Genomic DNA, 14,593 nt, shown 5'->3' on the forward strand with positions numbered 1-14,593 from the left:
CACCTAGGCTGGATCTAGACACACCAAAAGAACATTTCAGGGGGGGAAATGTGTTGTAACCTTTATAATGACAAATCACATTGGCAAAAAGGGAACTCCACAGCGCCATCTGGTTCATTCCTGACAGTAAGAGCTGTTTGACAGTGGAATTTGCTGCCAAGGAGTGTGGTGGAGTCTCCTTCTTTGGAGGTCTTTAAGCGGAGGCTTGACAACCATATGTCAGGAGTGCTCTGATGGTGTTTCCTGCTTGGCAGGGGGTTGGACTCGATGGCCCTTGTGGTCTCTTCCAACTCTATGATTCTATGGTGTCACACTGTTATACCGCATATAAAACATATTTTCTTTATCAGTCTAGCTGATTCCCTACTCTCCGGAACATCCTTCCCATTGACATTAGGCAGCTGCCTGCTAAAAATACTTTTGTTTAGGAAAATCTTAGCCAGACATGTAATTTGAACAGGTAAATTTTATTTACTAAGTTTCTTTTTTTAACTGCTGGTTTTAATTATATTTTGATACATTTTAGGTCAACTTGTTCTTATTATCTCATTTTACCTGTGTTTTTAACAAACATTTTATAGTGTTTTACTTAAACTGCTTGGAAGGTTTTTTTATGATTCAATCATGGTAAATAAATTATTTTGTCTGCCTCCTTCCCAGCAACTTGTATCCAGGGATTTGCTGCCTATGAAGTACAGAATTTCTTGGTAGCTTTCTTGGGTAATACCTGTGAGTAGGCACACCCTCCATATTTTTTTTCTGGGCCTCTTGCCACCATCGCACACGCTATAGCAATCAACTCTATAATTAAGTGTTGCACAAATAACGACATTCATTTGACGGTCTTGAATCTACTGTCAATCACTTCCATGGGTGACCCTGAATGCTAGTTTTATGGAAGAGGAAGAAGGTGGGTGGGGGAAAAATAATAATCTGTCTACTTTCTCCACACCATTCAAAATACTGTGACCTGGTGAAAAAGCCCCGTGAAAATTGCTCCAAGCTTTTTTGGAAGGGAAAAGTGGGATTTATATGAAACAAACATAAATGTTTCATTATGCCATGGCCCAAACAGTACTGTGTGGCTAGCAGTGTTCCTTTATTGTTATCTCCCTCCCTCCCTCTCTCTCTTTTTTAAAAAACATGGATTTTATTAAATTTTTCCAATATCTAAGTTGGAAAGAAAACCCAATATGCCATATAGTGATGCTGAAGCAAGAAACAACAAAACCACAAAAGGGACCGGAAGAAATATGAGAAAGGGGAATAAAAAACCCCCTGCCAAATATACTGATAAATATATATTGCATAGGTATATGTTCAGTTCCATATTTTAGAGCCTTTGTAGAAACTTCTTACTATGGAAGTTAAAAGCAGAAGAAACTCATTGCAGTTGAAACAGTAGCAACACACACGTATATTCTTTAATGTTTAATTGTACTTATTTTATTGTGCTCTCCAAAGGGGATGAGAGCACTGTATTAAGGTGATTTCATTCCCATTTATGGGGTCAATTCCAGAAAATACTACTGGATGACTGTCCCTTGGCTCCATGGCCAGCTGATTTGCGGTATGCAACAGGATATAATATGTGAATTATCTGGTCAGAATCCATAGTCTCCAAGAAATATACCTTTTTCTGCCTCTTATTCAGAAGTGTGCAATCTGTAGGTACACATTCACACGTGGAAGCTTCCAGCCCACTGCCTAATCTTACGTGGCCCATGACATCTTCTTGGAGATTCTGCATACTGACTGAAGGATGTTTATATTGCCCAGAGAGTGCACAAAATTCCACCAAAATATGCAAATACTCCAAGGCCTGTTGGAGATCATGCATAATGGCCAGAGAATGTATACAGTGCAGCCAATATCTGCACATTTCCCAAAGCCTGTGGGTGAATGTGTATATTAACTGGGAAATGTGCACACATGAAGCCCGGTGAATGTGCACAATGGCTGGTCATTATGCACATTAACTGCCCAGTTTACATTGCCTTTCACATATGTATCTATTTATTTACCACTGGAAATCACTACTGTGTTTTAAATACAGTAAGTCTAACCATAGTGGGGGGAACTGTAACCAGTTGACGTCAATCAGCTAGAAAGGTGGTAAACTGCCAATGGACCACTTAAATTCCTCTCCTGCTTTTCCTTCTTATGGTTGTTCATCTTTAAAACATGGACTGGTGAAAGAGGACTCATGGCCACCTCACCTAAAAGTGTATATGCACATACTCCATGTATTCACACATCCATGCTTGAAATATACATCATGCTCGGATCTGGCTGTTCTGAAGCCACAATGAAGAGAGAGGCTTAAAAAAATTAAACAGAACAGCACTAGAGCAGCTAGACCGCAGGAGCATGAAGGGAGATGAGAAAGATTTTGTTCTTTGGAGGGGGGAAAAAAGGCTAGGTTAGCAGGCTCCCTCTAGCTACAGATTTTTATTTCTTCACTCCACTGAGCTCGTCTCTGGGAGTGAACGTTGCTTTCATTATAGTTAATGCATGAGATTGAAGCCACTTCATCTCTTTTTTATTTGTTTCAGTAACAGCAATCGAGGAAATGTGGAATGAATTTCGAATAAAATCACATTAACTGGCACATGACACTGTGCAATGAACTTGCTACCCCCCCCCCCAAAAAAATCATTACGGTGGTTTCCCCCCTTTTCTTTATTTGACAGCACTTTTAACAGATCACATAGTTAGGGTTGCCATATGCCCTCTTTTTCCAGGACATGTCCTCTCCTCCAGGTCTGGTTGTCATATGTTCTCTTTTCCCCAGGCATGCCCTCTTTTTCAGGATTATAATTTCTGTCCTGGCAGATTTTTGAAATTTGGCAAAAAAAAATTGGGGGGTGCATTAGACTCAGACCTAAGGTACTGGGCTAAGCTGGTCTGCAGCAGAAAATCACAGCAGTGCAGCATCTTAAACTAGCTACATAATGCATAAATCCCATCTCTGGTGGCTGAACTAAAAAGATGCTGGCTCAGCTACAAGATCTTAGAGAAGGAGCCTGGGAGGGCAAAGGTTAACACCCCCCTGCCCTCTATATGTACATACTAAACAGTTTAATAAATTGTTCTGTGCACACTTAGGTTCACAAAGATGTGAACATGAGCCCAAATACTTTCATGTAAGTAAGGGAACAATACGTATTATTATTATTTGCTGTTGAAAGTTAATAACTAGCAATATATCACAGCTTCTATAGCCTAAGTACAGTAAAGGTCAAGGGACCCCTGACCAGTAGGTCCAGTCGTGGCCAACTCTGGGGTTGTGCCGCTCATCTCGCTTTATTGACCGAGGGAGCCGGCATACAGCTTCCGGGTCATGTGGCCAGCATGACTAAGCTGCTTCTGGCGAAACCAGAGCAGCGCATGGAAACACTGTTTGCCTTCCTGCCAGAGAGGTACCTATTTATCTACTTGCACTTTGATGTGCTTTCGAACTGCTAGGTGGGCAGGAGCTGGGACCGAGCAACGGGAGCTCACCCCGTCATGGGGATTCAAACCGCTGACCTTCTGATCGACAAGTCCTAGGCTCTGTGGTTTAACCCACAGTGCCCCCCGCATCCCTCCTAAGTACAGTAAGGGTATTTAAAACAAGAGTCGTCGTAGCGATCCGTAGTTAAAAGTAGAAGTTGGCAAAAATTGTGTCCTCTTTTTTGCTCTTCAAAATATGACAACCCTAACATAGCAATATAGACAATATAGACCTGTCTATTTCTATAGGGTGGGACGCGGGTGGTGCTGTGGGTTAAAGCACAGAGCCTAGGACATTAGTATAGCATGTGGCATGACCACAGTATTCACCTTTCATGTTTCTGTAGCACTTGAAAGCAGCCTGAGACGTTTAAGATCCATTCCATGTTCTCCCAACTTGATTCATTGTTGACGTTAAATTCAAAGTTCTGCTTCATTGACCGTAATGGGGGAATCTAAAAATGCCTGTAACTCCCCCCCCCCCAAATAATTGGATAGTGTTTTCAAGCAAATGAGTTCCTACAGAGTAGATTAATCCTGCAAAATTTCACAGGTTTTCTTCTTTTTTTGTGAGTAGGAAACTTATTTTGTTCCCCCCCAAAAAAGTCTAACCCCCCCCCATTTCCTGCCAGAATTGGATTTTGATTGCAGGTGTGGCTGTGCTTTCTGAGGGGATGAAGTCTGCCAACTTTCAGAAAAATAAGTGCATTAGTTCTCCAGAAAGAGCATTGTTTACAGGTTTGGGGTGGGAAAATAGAAACCGTGTTCCTTTGCCTAGTCTTTGTGTGTGTGTGTGTGTGTGGACATTCAGTTTGAAAATGGGAGAATAAGGGAGGTACCCCAGGTATGAAACCTGCCAAATAGGTACAAGGCCTATTATGCCAGAAGACATCTGAAGGCAGCCCAGTTTAGAGAAGCTTTTAATGTTTAATAGGTTATTGTATTTTAGTGTTTTGTTGGAAGCCGCCCAGAGTGGCTGGGGAAACCCATCCAGATGGGCGGGGTATAAATAAATTATTATTATTATTATTATTATTATTATTATTATTATTATTATTATACCTTTGCTATTCTTATTTTTTTAAAAAGTAGATCAGGAGAGACCCCACTCTGATCCTCTGAAGAGTCTTTGGTGAGCTGTGCAGGTGGGGAAAGGGAAGTTTGATTGCACAAGCTTCTTTCCACTTCCACACTGAATACAGCCCATCAGTGAAATGAGCTGGAGAACAATTTTTCACATAATGGTCAGTTAAGGCAGTGACCATATAGGCCATATAGCAGTGTGTGTCACAAAAGCAGAGGCTTTGCAGACTGAGAAATTGCCATTTTAAGCTTTTCATTATCATTATTACTTACTTTCTGCATTTATACATGACACATTTATAAATACATTCTAGATTTCCATTTCATGTTTCCGCCAACTAAATTAACATTTAAAACAAGGAGATAAGGTGGCATCGAACCAATTTTTTGTTCAGAGTGGACGCATTGAAATGAAAGAGCATGACTAAGTCAGGTCCATTGATTCCAGTGTAACTTAGCTGAATACAATCTAATAGGCATGATATACATGGGTTTGTTGGGGGGGGGGTGGCAGGTGGGAAAGCAGGATATGGAAGCCCAGGTGCCAGTATTTACATAGATATCTTAATTGTTATAATATTCAGCTAGGTTCTGGGAAGAAGAGCCAAGGTGATCAAATCTAATTAGGAACAGTTGAGGCAGTTGGGTATGTTTAGCCAGGAAAAGAGGAGGCTAAAAGGAGATATGCTAGCTGTCTTCAGATATCTAAAGGGCTGTCACAAGGAAGATGGAGCAAGCTTGTTTTCTCCTGCTCTGGAAGGTAGGACTCAAACCAATGGCTCCAAGTTACAAGAAAAGAGACTCCAACTAATCAGGAAGAACTTTCTGATGCTAAGAGCTGTTAGACATTGGAATGGTCGAAGCCAGAAGTCTTTCTGTTAGGTATTTTAGGAAAGGAGATTAAGAGAAAGGATAGTAAGTTTTTCCAATATGCAGTGACGGCTGCAAGGGTGTTGCTGGCTCAGAAATGGAAACAACAGGAAATACCGACAATAGAAGATTGGAGATTGAAGTTGTTAGACTATGCCGAATTGGATAAGATGACTGGGAAGATTAGATATTTAAGAGACCAAAAGTTTACAGAAGACTGGGGAAAATTTGTTGAATATCTGGAGAGTATAAGTGAGGGTCAAATAATGCTAGAGGGTTTTAAAAGAGCACTGTGAAAACGTGAGAGGTATTGTTAAAAGGGAATAGCGGAAAAAGATTTAAATAATTACAATATAAACAAAGGAAATGCATAAACTAATAAGGACTACGAAAGATTTACGGAAAAGCTGAAGGAAGTTCAAAAAAGAAAGATTTGGAAAATTTGAATGTGAAAACAAGGTATGTTTTGTTTTGTTTTTTGTTGTAAATTAATAAAAAACAAGACATTGGAATGGTCTCTCTCGGGAGGTTCTGGACTCTCCTTCCTTGGAGGTTTGTAAGCAGAGATTGGGTGGCCATCTGTCATGGATGCTTTAGTTGTGGTACATTGCAGGGGTTTGGGCTGGATGACTCTTGGGTTGAATTCCAACTCTACAATTCTGTGATTCAGCAGAGATAATCTAGGATCAAGGCTGAAAAATGGAAGCACATCATTTATCTTGTTCATTCTTGATAGAAGTTTCCCATGTGCTTCACAATCTTGACCAACTCCCCCCCCCCTTTTAAATCTTAATCATAATTTAGTGAACAGTTTCTCATGGTATAGGTATTGTTTCTTTAGGGAAATACCGGTTGCGAGTTTTAATACTTCTTTCTTCAGCTTTAGATGAGACAGTTTTTATCGGTTGTTTGGATCAAATAGTTAATCGCTGAATGCCACTTTCCTTGCAAATCGCTGATGGTTCCACAGAATATTGTAATTACAGTGTTATAGGTACTGGAAACCAGGCCTTTATAGATATATAAAGTATGCAATATTGTTGCTGTATTTCCGCCCCCCCCCCATCAATTTTGTGGGAGAACAAGTACCCTGCTGTTGTGTAACTGGCATTTGTATTCAAATGTTTGATGAGACAGATTTGCAACCAATTTATTTTTATGGCAGGCAGTTGCATAGGTTCAACAGAAAATGCCAGGCCTCTTAATAAATAAAGGAAGAAATCTCTAATTTTATTTAAGTTTGGGCACCCCATTATTTAAATGGGATTTTTTTTCCCCTGTACTTGCTGGAAAAGAGGACAATAAAAATAAAAACTAGTAGCAAAAGTGAGGAAGCTAATTAAAATGCTCAGATATCTTCCATACTGAAAAAGTGTTTTTGTCTAGATTTTGTATTGTGATTCTGCTGCAAGCGAGAGTGAAGAAGCTGTTTTGAAGGGAAGGGCATCTTAAGTATTTGAGGAGGTCATCAATGCCTACTAGTACTGTTGACCATTTGCGACCTCCAAGATCAGAGACAGCATGCTTCTGAAAACTAGTTCCTGGGGAGCAACAACAGAAGAGGGCTGTTTCTGTTATTCCCTGCTTGTAGACTTCCTAGAGCAGGCATCCCCAAACTCGGCCCTCCAGCTGTTTTGGGACTACAACTCTCATCATCCCTAGCTAACAGGACCAGTGGTCAGGGATGATGGGAATTGTAGTCTGGAGAGGCCGAGTTTGGGGATGCCTGTCCTAGAGGCATGTGATTCAGCCACCATGCGAAACAAGATGCAAGGCAGGCTAGGGCTTTGTTCTCATCTGGTAGGGCTCCTTATCATTTTATGTTTGAGTTAGATATTCCCATTTCTCCTCTCTTGATGTCACTGTGCATTGTATTTTTTTATATGTTTTTGGCATTAGCCCCCCACCCCACCCCAGTGATAATGGTGTTGCAGTTGAGAATGTCTGGGAGAGAAAGTTGCATTTGGGAAGTGCAATCATTTCCACTTGCAACAGGCATACATTCTTATTGCAAATATTGTATACAGTTAGGCACAACAGGTTGTATTCAACCAAGTCCTACGCTGAGTAGACTGACTGAAATTAATTAACCCATGGGTCTACTCTGAGTAAGGCTAGCTCTGAATACCACCCAATATTTACAGTATTATTCATCCCAGTTGAACTGCTCCATATTCTTTTAACAAGTTGAATTATTTGACTGGGATCTGTTTACATAGTATTTGCAAATAAGCCAACTTGGATTGGTCATGCAAAGGCCTCACAATGAATGCAAATAAAAGATGGGAAATCAGGCAGCCCTTGTTTAGTAGGATGTACAATTTAAAGCTGTATGTACAGTAGTCATTGATGGTTAGTGCATTTGAGTAATTGCTTGCAGAAACGTTGGTCCTATATCCATTTTTTTGGAGTGGGATAATTAATTAATCCCAATTTTTCAAAGGCCTTTTGAGCATCTAATGACAGAATGATCATAGGGGATTTGGTTACATTACTATCATTAATCACATGTGAAAGCCTGAAAACCAAATCTGTAAGCTTTCTATGTGGTACAAATACAACCTGGTGTATCCTAATTTCAGAGAATATCAGCAAACCTAGACAACTGGTAAAAGCTGCACTGGAAATCTTAGAGATGTGTTTTAATAAAGAATCAATGCAATCCCAGAGAAACGGAGTCTTTTATTGGTTTGGCTGCAGTCCTAAAGCCACTTATTTAGAAGTAAGCTGCACTGAATTCAATCTGACTTACTTCTGAGTAAACATGGTTGTTAGGATTGTGCTTATTACTGTGAGTTGTATCCAACAAAGCTGCCTTATTCGTGCAAGAAAATCAACGTTTCCCCCTTCTCCACCCCCACAAGATGCCAAATCTGCTTTGTGAGTTCCCCCAACCCTCTGGAGAAGATTGGGGAGGGGGTCATGGAGTACTGGGAGAGGAAAGGGAGATAAGTTCCAGTGTGCAAGCAAAAATCCTTGTGCAAACAGAACAACTTTATTGGATACAACCCACTGTGTGTAATTTGAACACGCGTATCACAGGGTTATGTATACTGTTGAAAAGTAATCTTAGTTAATAGCCAGAAGGCCTTACATTGGATGTAGAACTTGGCTTCAAAAAAGTCTTCTAGGCTTTGGGCTGTATGATTAATTATTATTTTTAGCTTAGTAATTATTTGTTTGATTTCGTTTTCTGTTATTTCTTGATTTAGAAATTGCTGCTTTTTTTGCAAAGACTGAATCCAGATCCTATCCAGGTAAGTATGAATGTCTGTTTCTATGAGTCAGTCTGTGGCATATACAGTAGTCTGAAAATGAACCTCACACTTGCAATCCGGCTGAAGGTCCCATTTAGGAGAACCTAAACACGCTGTTTCAGGGCTATAGTCTCTTCCTCTTCCTCCTCCTCCTCCCTTCCCATCCTGTCCATGCCCAGTTCCAGTCCATGTGCCATTACTGCATAGCCATTGCCCAGTGCACACGTTGTTGCTCCTGCCCACCAAATCCCCACCCCGCTCATACCTGCAAATCAGAGTGGACCACAAAGGAAGTGAAAACAGTAGTTAGGTCCACTTCCCAGCTCCATCTTCAGGAAGATGCTGCAACTGAGACAGTGCATTCAAAGCTAAGTGCAGCAAAGATAATCCCCTGCCATCTCCTAAACTTGGAGATAGGGAAGAAGACGGCTGCCAATTTCATATCCTTGCTCTGAAAGTTCTGCATGCTGTCAGGGACAAGGCTCTGGCCTTCCAGTGTAAGGTTCTGGCAAACAAAGAAATTGGCAGGTTTCAAGGCCAGCCAAAATATGTGCACCCCTGGGGATATAATTGTGCGAAGAATTAGATACAGTCCTTATGGATGTCCTTGATGTTGTATTGATATGTTGGTCTCATGTGTTGTTACTGATGTTGTGTTCCTACCTGGCTAGTTGGTATTTTGAACAACAAGTCAACCATTTAGAATTACAGTTTCTGAATTTGTAGTATGATTCATTTATGTCATCACCTTATGTTTCTTACCAATGTAAGAATGCATTCTAGTTTCAAAGGGTTATTGAATTCTTTGGCTACCATATGAATGATATACCTTCGTTTCTGCATTTACCACTATTCTCCCCCTCCCCCAAAGCATAGGGTTTATTCCCAAGCTACTAGAGATTAATGTCCATAAATCTGCATAGTGCCTGTTACTAGTAAATGGTCAGAATCGGTTATTGATTGAATGCTAGAATCAACAATTGTCTGGGACCACCTGGGTGAAGTTAAAAGAAAATATTTGTGAAACAATGTGTTGTGACAAGTTGGGTGAGGCAAGTAGTTTCTTCAATCAACATTGCAGATATGCCAAATATCTATCATGTCTTATTTACTGAAAATTGGTTGCAGGCACAGTATTTGTTTCTTAGAGAGTTATTGCTCCTTTCTAATTTGTGGTCCATACAATGTTCTAACTTCTAACAAAGTTATTTCTTCTTTGAATTGGCTCCATTGTTCAAAAACATTCCCCAACAAGGAAATTCAAGCTGTGTTTGGGCAATAAGTACGTCTAAGAGTAATCTGTTTTCCCTTTACAAACAATATACCAATCTCTTGGGTCTCAGATAACTCCTAGCAATGCAAAATCAAACTTTCTCTAGATAGTTAATACCGCCCTACAAGACATGGAAGAACCTGAAGCTGTATAATAAGCCCCAAACTAAGAATATTTTTGTAGTTTATTATTCTGGGCGGGGGGGTTTTATGTTCTTCTTAGAAGATAACAACGTCTAATTTTCATTACTTACAATTTTTGAGTTATTTGTTGTTGTTTTACTAGAGGTTGCCTGAATGAGGAAGCAGTTAATGAGTACAATTCCAAGGCTGCAATTGCAACTTTATTTACCTGGGAGTAAGCCCCACTGAATTCTGTAAGCTAATTTCTGAATAGCTGTGATTAGGGTTGTGATGCAAATCATCAAAGGGCAGAAAATCATTCTGTGAAGAGCACACCATTATCTATGAGATCTTTTCTTTTCTATAGCTTAATAATGGAATGCGGGTGGCACTGTGGTCTAAACCACTGAGCCTCTTGGGCTTGATGATCAGAAGGTTGGCAGTTCAAATTCCCGCAATGTCCCAGCTTCTGCCAACCTAGCAGTTCAAAAGCATACCAGTGCAAGTAGATGAATAGGTCCCGCTGTGACGGAAAGGTAAATGGCATTTCCATGTGCTCTGGCACTCATCATGGTGTCCCATTGCACCAGAAGCGGTTTGGTCATGCTGGCCACATGACCTGAAAAACTGTCTGTGGACAAACGCCGGCTCCCTCGGCCTGGAAGCAAGATGAGCGCTGCACCTCATTGTCGTCTTTGACTGGAGTTAACCGTCCAGGGGTCCCTTACCTTTATAGCTTAATAGCAATCAAATAGCAACAATGATCAAAACAGAAGAAATTCATCTGTTAAGGCTCATAAGGCAATCCTAAATCTGAGCTTGGAGAGTCACCTGCTCTCTTGAGAAAGTTACAAGAAGAGAGTGTCAAATTAGGTTGTCATGCTTATCCTCAAACCAAAACAAGATTATGAGATGGTTTTTATGCCCCATGTTTGTCAGAGAAGGAACATTTTCCAGATAAAAGTACATGTTACTGATTAGGTCTTTGATGGGGAGGGTCCAGTATGGTATGGATCTTTCAGTATAAGACTTCATGTCGCTGCAATGGGCTCCAGCATCCAGAGATTTCGAAAATGTATTTGAAACCAGTCAGAATTCTGCATTAACCAAGTGTTTTAAAAATGCACTGAAGTCCACATCACCAAAGATGCTCTGCCTCAGTAGTAGCTACATAGTTTGTTAGCAGACAAAGCAGAAGTAAGTGTCCATTTTTCTTTCTGAATTGACCCTCCCTGTGCCCTTACTGGATTTCTAGGAAACTGTGATGCAGACATGCTTTGAATGAAAAGGGTGGTGTCTTGTAGTAAACCTTTGCTGTGTGACCAGCTTTCTGATTTCAGAACAATAATTCCTATTTACCTAACAATAATTCACCAATTTTCCTGAAGGTGCATAGAGACTCGCCACAACTGCAGTTAGAATGAAGGATGGACTGGGCATTTGCCTTGATGTGATTTCTTGGGGTGGGGGTGAGGAGAGAGACTCAGTGCTGGCACACATTAAAGCTGACCCAAAGCCATTCATTCTGAATCAATTAATAATTAGGTTTCTTCTTCAGACATCTCTATTTTCAGGTTTGGGAAATTGACCTTTCCAAACAACTGGACACCCAGCTGATGGAAAGCAAATTAGCTCCCCGTGAGAAAGGATTAAAGGGTTTATGTTGAATTTGAAAACTTTAAAAAATACAACTTAAAGGATTTTGTTTGGTTAAAGCTTTAGAACAAGGGTAGAGAATCCCATCCCCACTACTCCAGCCCCCCGGCCTATCACCCACTATTCCAACACATAGCATGAAACCTCCGGATAAAAACAACAAACCCATAGTTTGTGGGTCAATGTATGCAGTTCTGAGCATAGTTTCCCCCCTAATAGTTGAATAGTTAGGTCCTTTTTTTTTTTTTTTTTTGAGCCAAAAAATGCATTACAAAATTTGGAAGTAGGTGAACCAGAAGCTTCTTCTTTGGCAATCACTCGTAGCCGAGTAAGATTGTCTTCCATAAACATTGTTTTAACAGAATGAGAAGCATAAGTAAGTTTGGATCTGTGCATTTATTCTGGGAGCTGCCAATAAGATCAGTTCCAAGCAGAATGATTCTCCATCACCTGCATGTGTGGGTATGAAAAATTATAGGGTGCTTTCTTTGGTTCTGCATAAGAACATGAACAGAGCCTTGCTAGATCAGACAATGGCTCCATCTAGTCTAGGATTTTGCTTCCTACAGCATCAGCAGCACTTAACCAGAAGCTTCTGAGAAGCTTGCAAGCATGGCATAAAGGGCACCCCCTTTCTCCCAGCTGCTGGTAATTAGAGATAACCTGCACCTGAACACAGAGGTACTATTTATCTAGAATGCATCTTGCTCAGCAAGTGATTCCCCCCCCCGCCCTCCCAGTTCTTTCCTAGCCCTGTCTGTCACAACAGTATTATTCAACAGAGCTATTTAGCTACTTAGCTTGCAGTGTTCCCCTTGCAATGAAGAGAGTAGAAAGAGAATATGTGTACAGCTGAATTCATCTCCCTCACTTTCTCCCCTCACCCCCACTGTGTCATCTGATGGGGAAATAATTGTCATCTTCAATGTCACATTGAGTGGCATTCTCTCCAAAATAAGGAAATGAAAGTTTACTGTCAGAAGATATGAAGAAGCGCACTTACTCCCCTCAAATGAAAGCTATCATTAGCAGATAAGGAGCTCTGTTTTTCAACTCGGTCCTATTCACATGGAGTGCATACGGCTGACAAGAATGAGCAGTGACTTTGACCATATTCACGGCTGAGGAAGGGAGGGAAATTCAGTTCAGTTCAATTTTAAAGGCGAACCAACTTAATGTGCGCTTTCTGAAAACTATACATGAACTGAAACATGTGCATCTTTTGAAACTCACACTTCTGTGGATTTTGCAATCCAGCCAGGTATTGCCTGGAATTCAGAAACATAAAAAAACTCATTTCAGACAGTCTTCAATCTTAAAACAAATATCACGAACATTCATAATTCTAGTTTGAATTTATTCTAATATGCACATTTTTGCAAATGTGCATTTTCATTCATGCAACACACTTTTGTACACCATTTTCACTAATATAACACACATTTGTGACCTCTTTACCCTAGTGTATACTTTCCTGTATACATTACTTGGCTGGAGAACTACATTGCACAATGCAAATTTCGAAGGATGGCGCTGTTTTGGTTTGTCTATTGTTTCAGAAACTGCACATTAAGTAGGTATGTCTTAATATGTGATTTAACCCCTGTTCCATCAACAGCAGCACAATCTGTTAAGAAGCAGGGTTTGGGTTTGGCACAACTTTATGCCAGCTAGACTTAACACCAGCTTGGTTTCCGCTGTACAGTGGTTCCTCGGGTTAAGTACTTAATTCGTTCCAGAGGTCCATTCTTAACCTGAAACTGTTCTTAACCTGAAGCACCACTTTAGCTAATGGGGCCTCCTGCTGCTGCCACCACGCCGCCAGAGCATGATTTCTGTTCTCATCCTGAAGCAAAGTTCTTAACCCGAGGTACTATTTCTGGGTTAGCGGAGTCTGTAACCTGAAGCGTATGTAACCTGAGGTACCTCTGATTATAGGATTCCCCCCTGTCTGGTAACCAGGCCCATTGTAGTAAGACCTTTGCTGCATAGCCATCAGATTCCCAACAGTAGCATTGTTTATTGCTCCAAATGGTGTTTCCGTGAGTACATGTGTAAGATACAGGTTCAGAGGTACACATGCAAAGGCAACTGGAGTAGAACTGGTATCGCATGTGGGGGACTGTCCTTCATTGGAGGTTTTTAAACGGGGTTTGGATGGCCACCGACCACTGATTCTTAAGCCGTGATTCATGCATCGCAGGGGGACGAACTAGATTACCCTTGCAGATAGAATTCATTTTAAAAGGGAGAAATTTATGCCACTGAAAATCAAGTGGTTCAGAGTGTAAAAGACACGCTGCAAGTTACGTGTAACGCTAAGGATAAGCAGCAACGGAGAATGTGTGTTTTCATTGAGTGGCCTTGGCATATTAAGCATGCAGGATTCTGGAAGACAAAAAACGTGCCCCTTGCCATCCACGTCCATATCTTCTAAAACCTTCCTCGCAAGACCTCAGGGGAGCTGCAGGTGCAAACACTGAGTGCAGCTGACCTCCGCAGAACCTCTCCTTGCTCCATTAATCATGCCAAGCCCCATTTGCAAAGAAAAATACTTTGAGTGTTTTCCAAAAACCCACTTTCATAGTGTGCTTGCCAAGAAGCGAAACACAGCAGAATTCAAAGTGTGCTCTGGGGGTGGGGCTGCGGAGCTAGACAATGCCACACAGTGTATAATGGTCCAAATTAAAGACTATTAAGCTTGAGAAGATGCAAATGAAAAAGCTGCAGCATTGTCTAAAAAGTGTTTTGTAGGAATAGCAGAACTCGCCAGACCCTCTGCCAACTTTCCCCTTCCTGCTATTCCACATCAAATTAATCATAATTATAATAACGCA

The 14,593-nt window shown here is 40.9% G+C and overlaps 1 protein-coding gene across 48 annotated transcripts in view; it reads left to right on the top strand.

Annotated features, from left to right (window-relative positions):
* The window catches only part of NRXN1 (neurexin 1), a 977,330-nt gene that overhangs the window by 219,196 nt on the left and 743,541 nt on the right, over positions 1–14,593 (top strand). For 32 of the 48 annotated variants that reach the window (XM_083432435.1, XM_083432438.1, XM_083432439.1 and 29 more), the window contains one exon: positions 8,661–8,705. The exons of the other annotated variants lie outside the window; for them this stretch is intronic. In XM_083432435.1, the coding sequence (XP_083288561.1) occupies positions 8,661–8,705 (45 nt within the window). The remainder of the gene's footprint in view (positions 1–8,660; positions 8,706–14,593) is intronic. 48 annotated transcript variants of the gene reach the window in all.

This window comes from Podarcis tiliguerta, assembly GCF_965153285.1.
Source record: "Podarcis tiliguerta genome assembly, chromosome: 3".
NCBI lineage: Eukaryota > Metazoa > Chordata > Lepidosauria > Squamata > Lacertidae > Podarcis > Podarcis tiliguerta.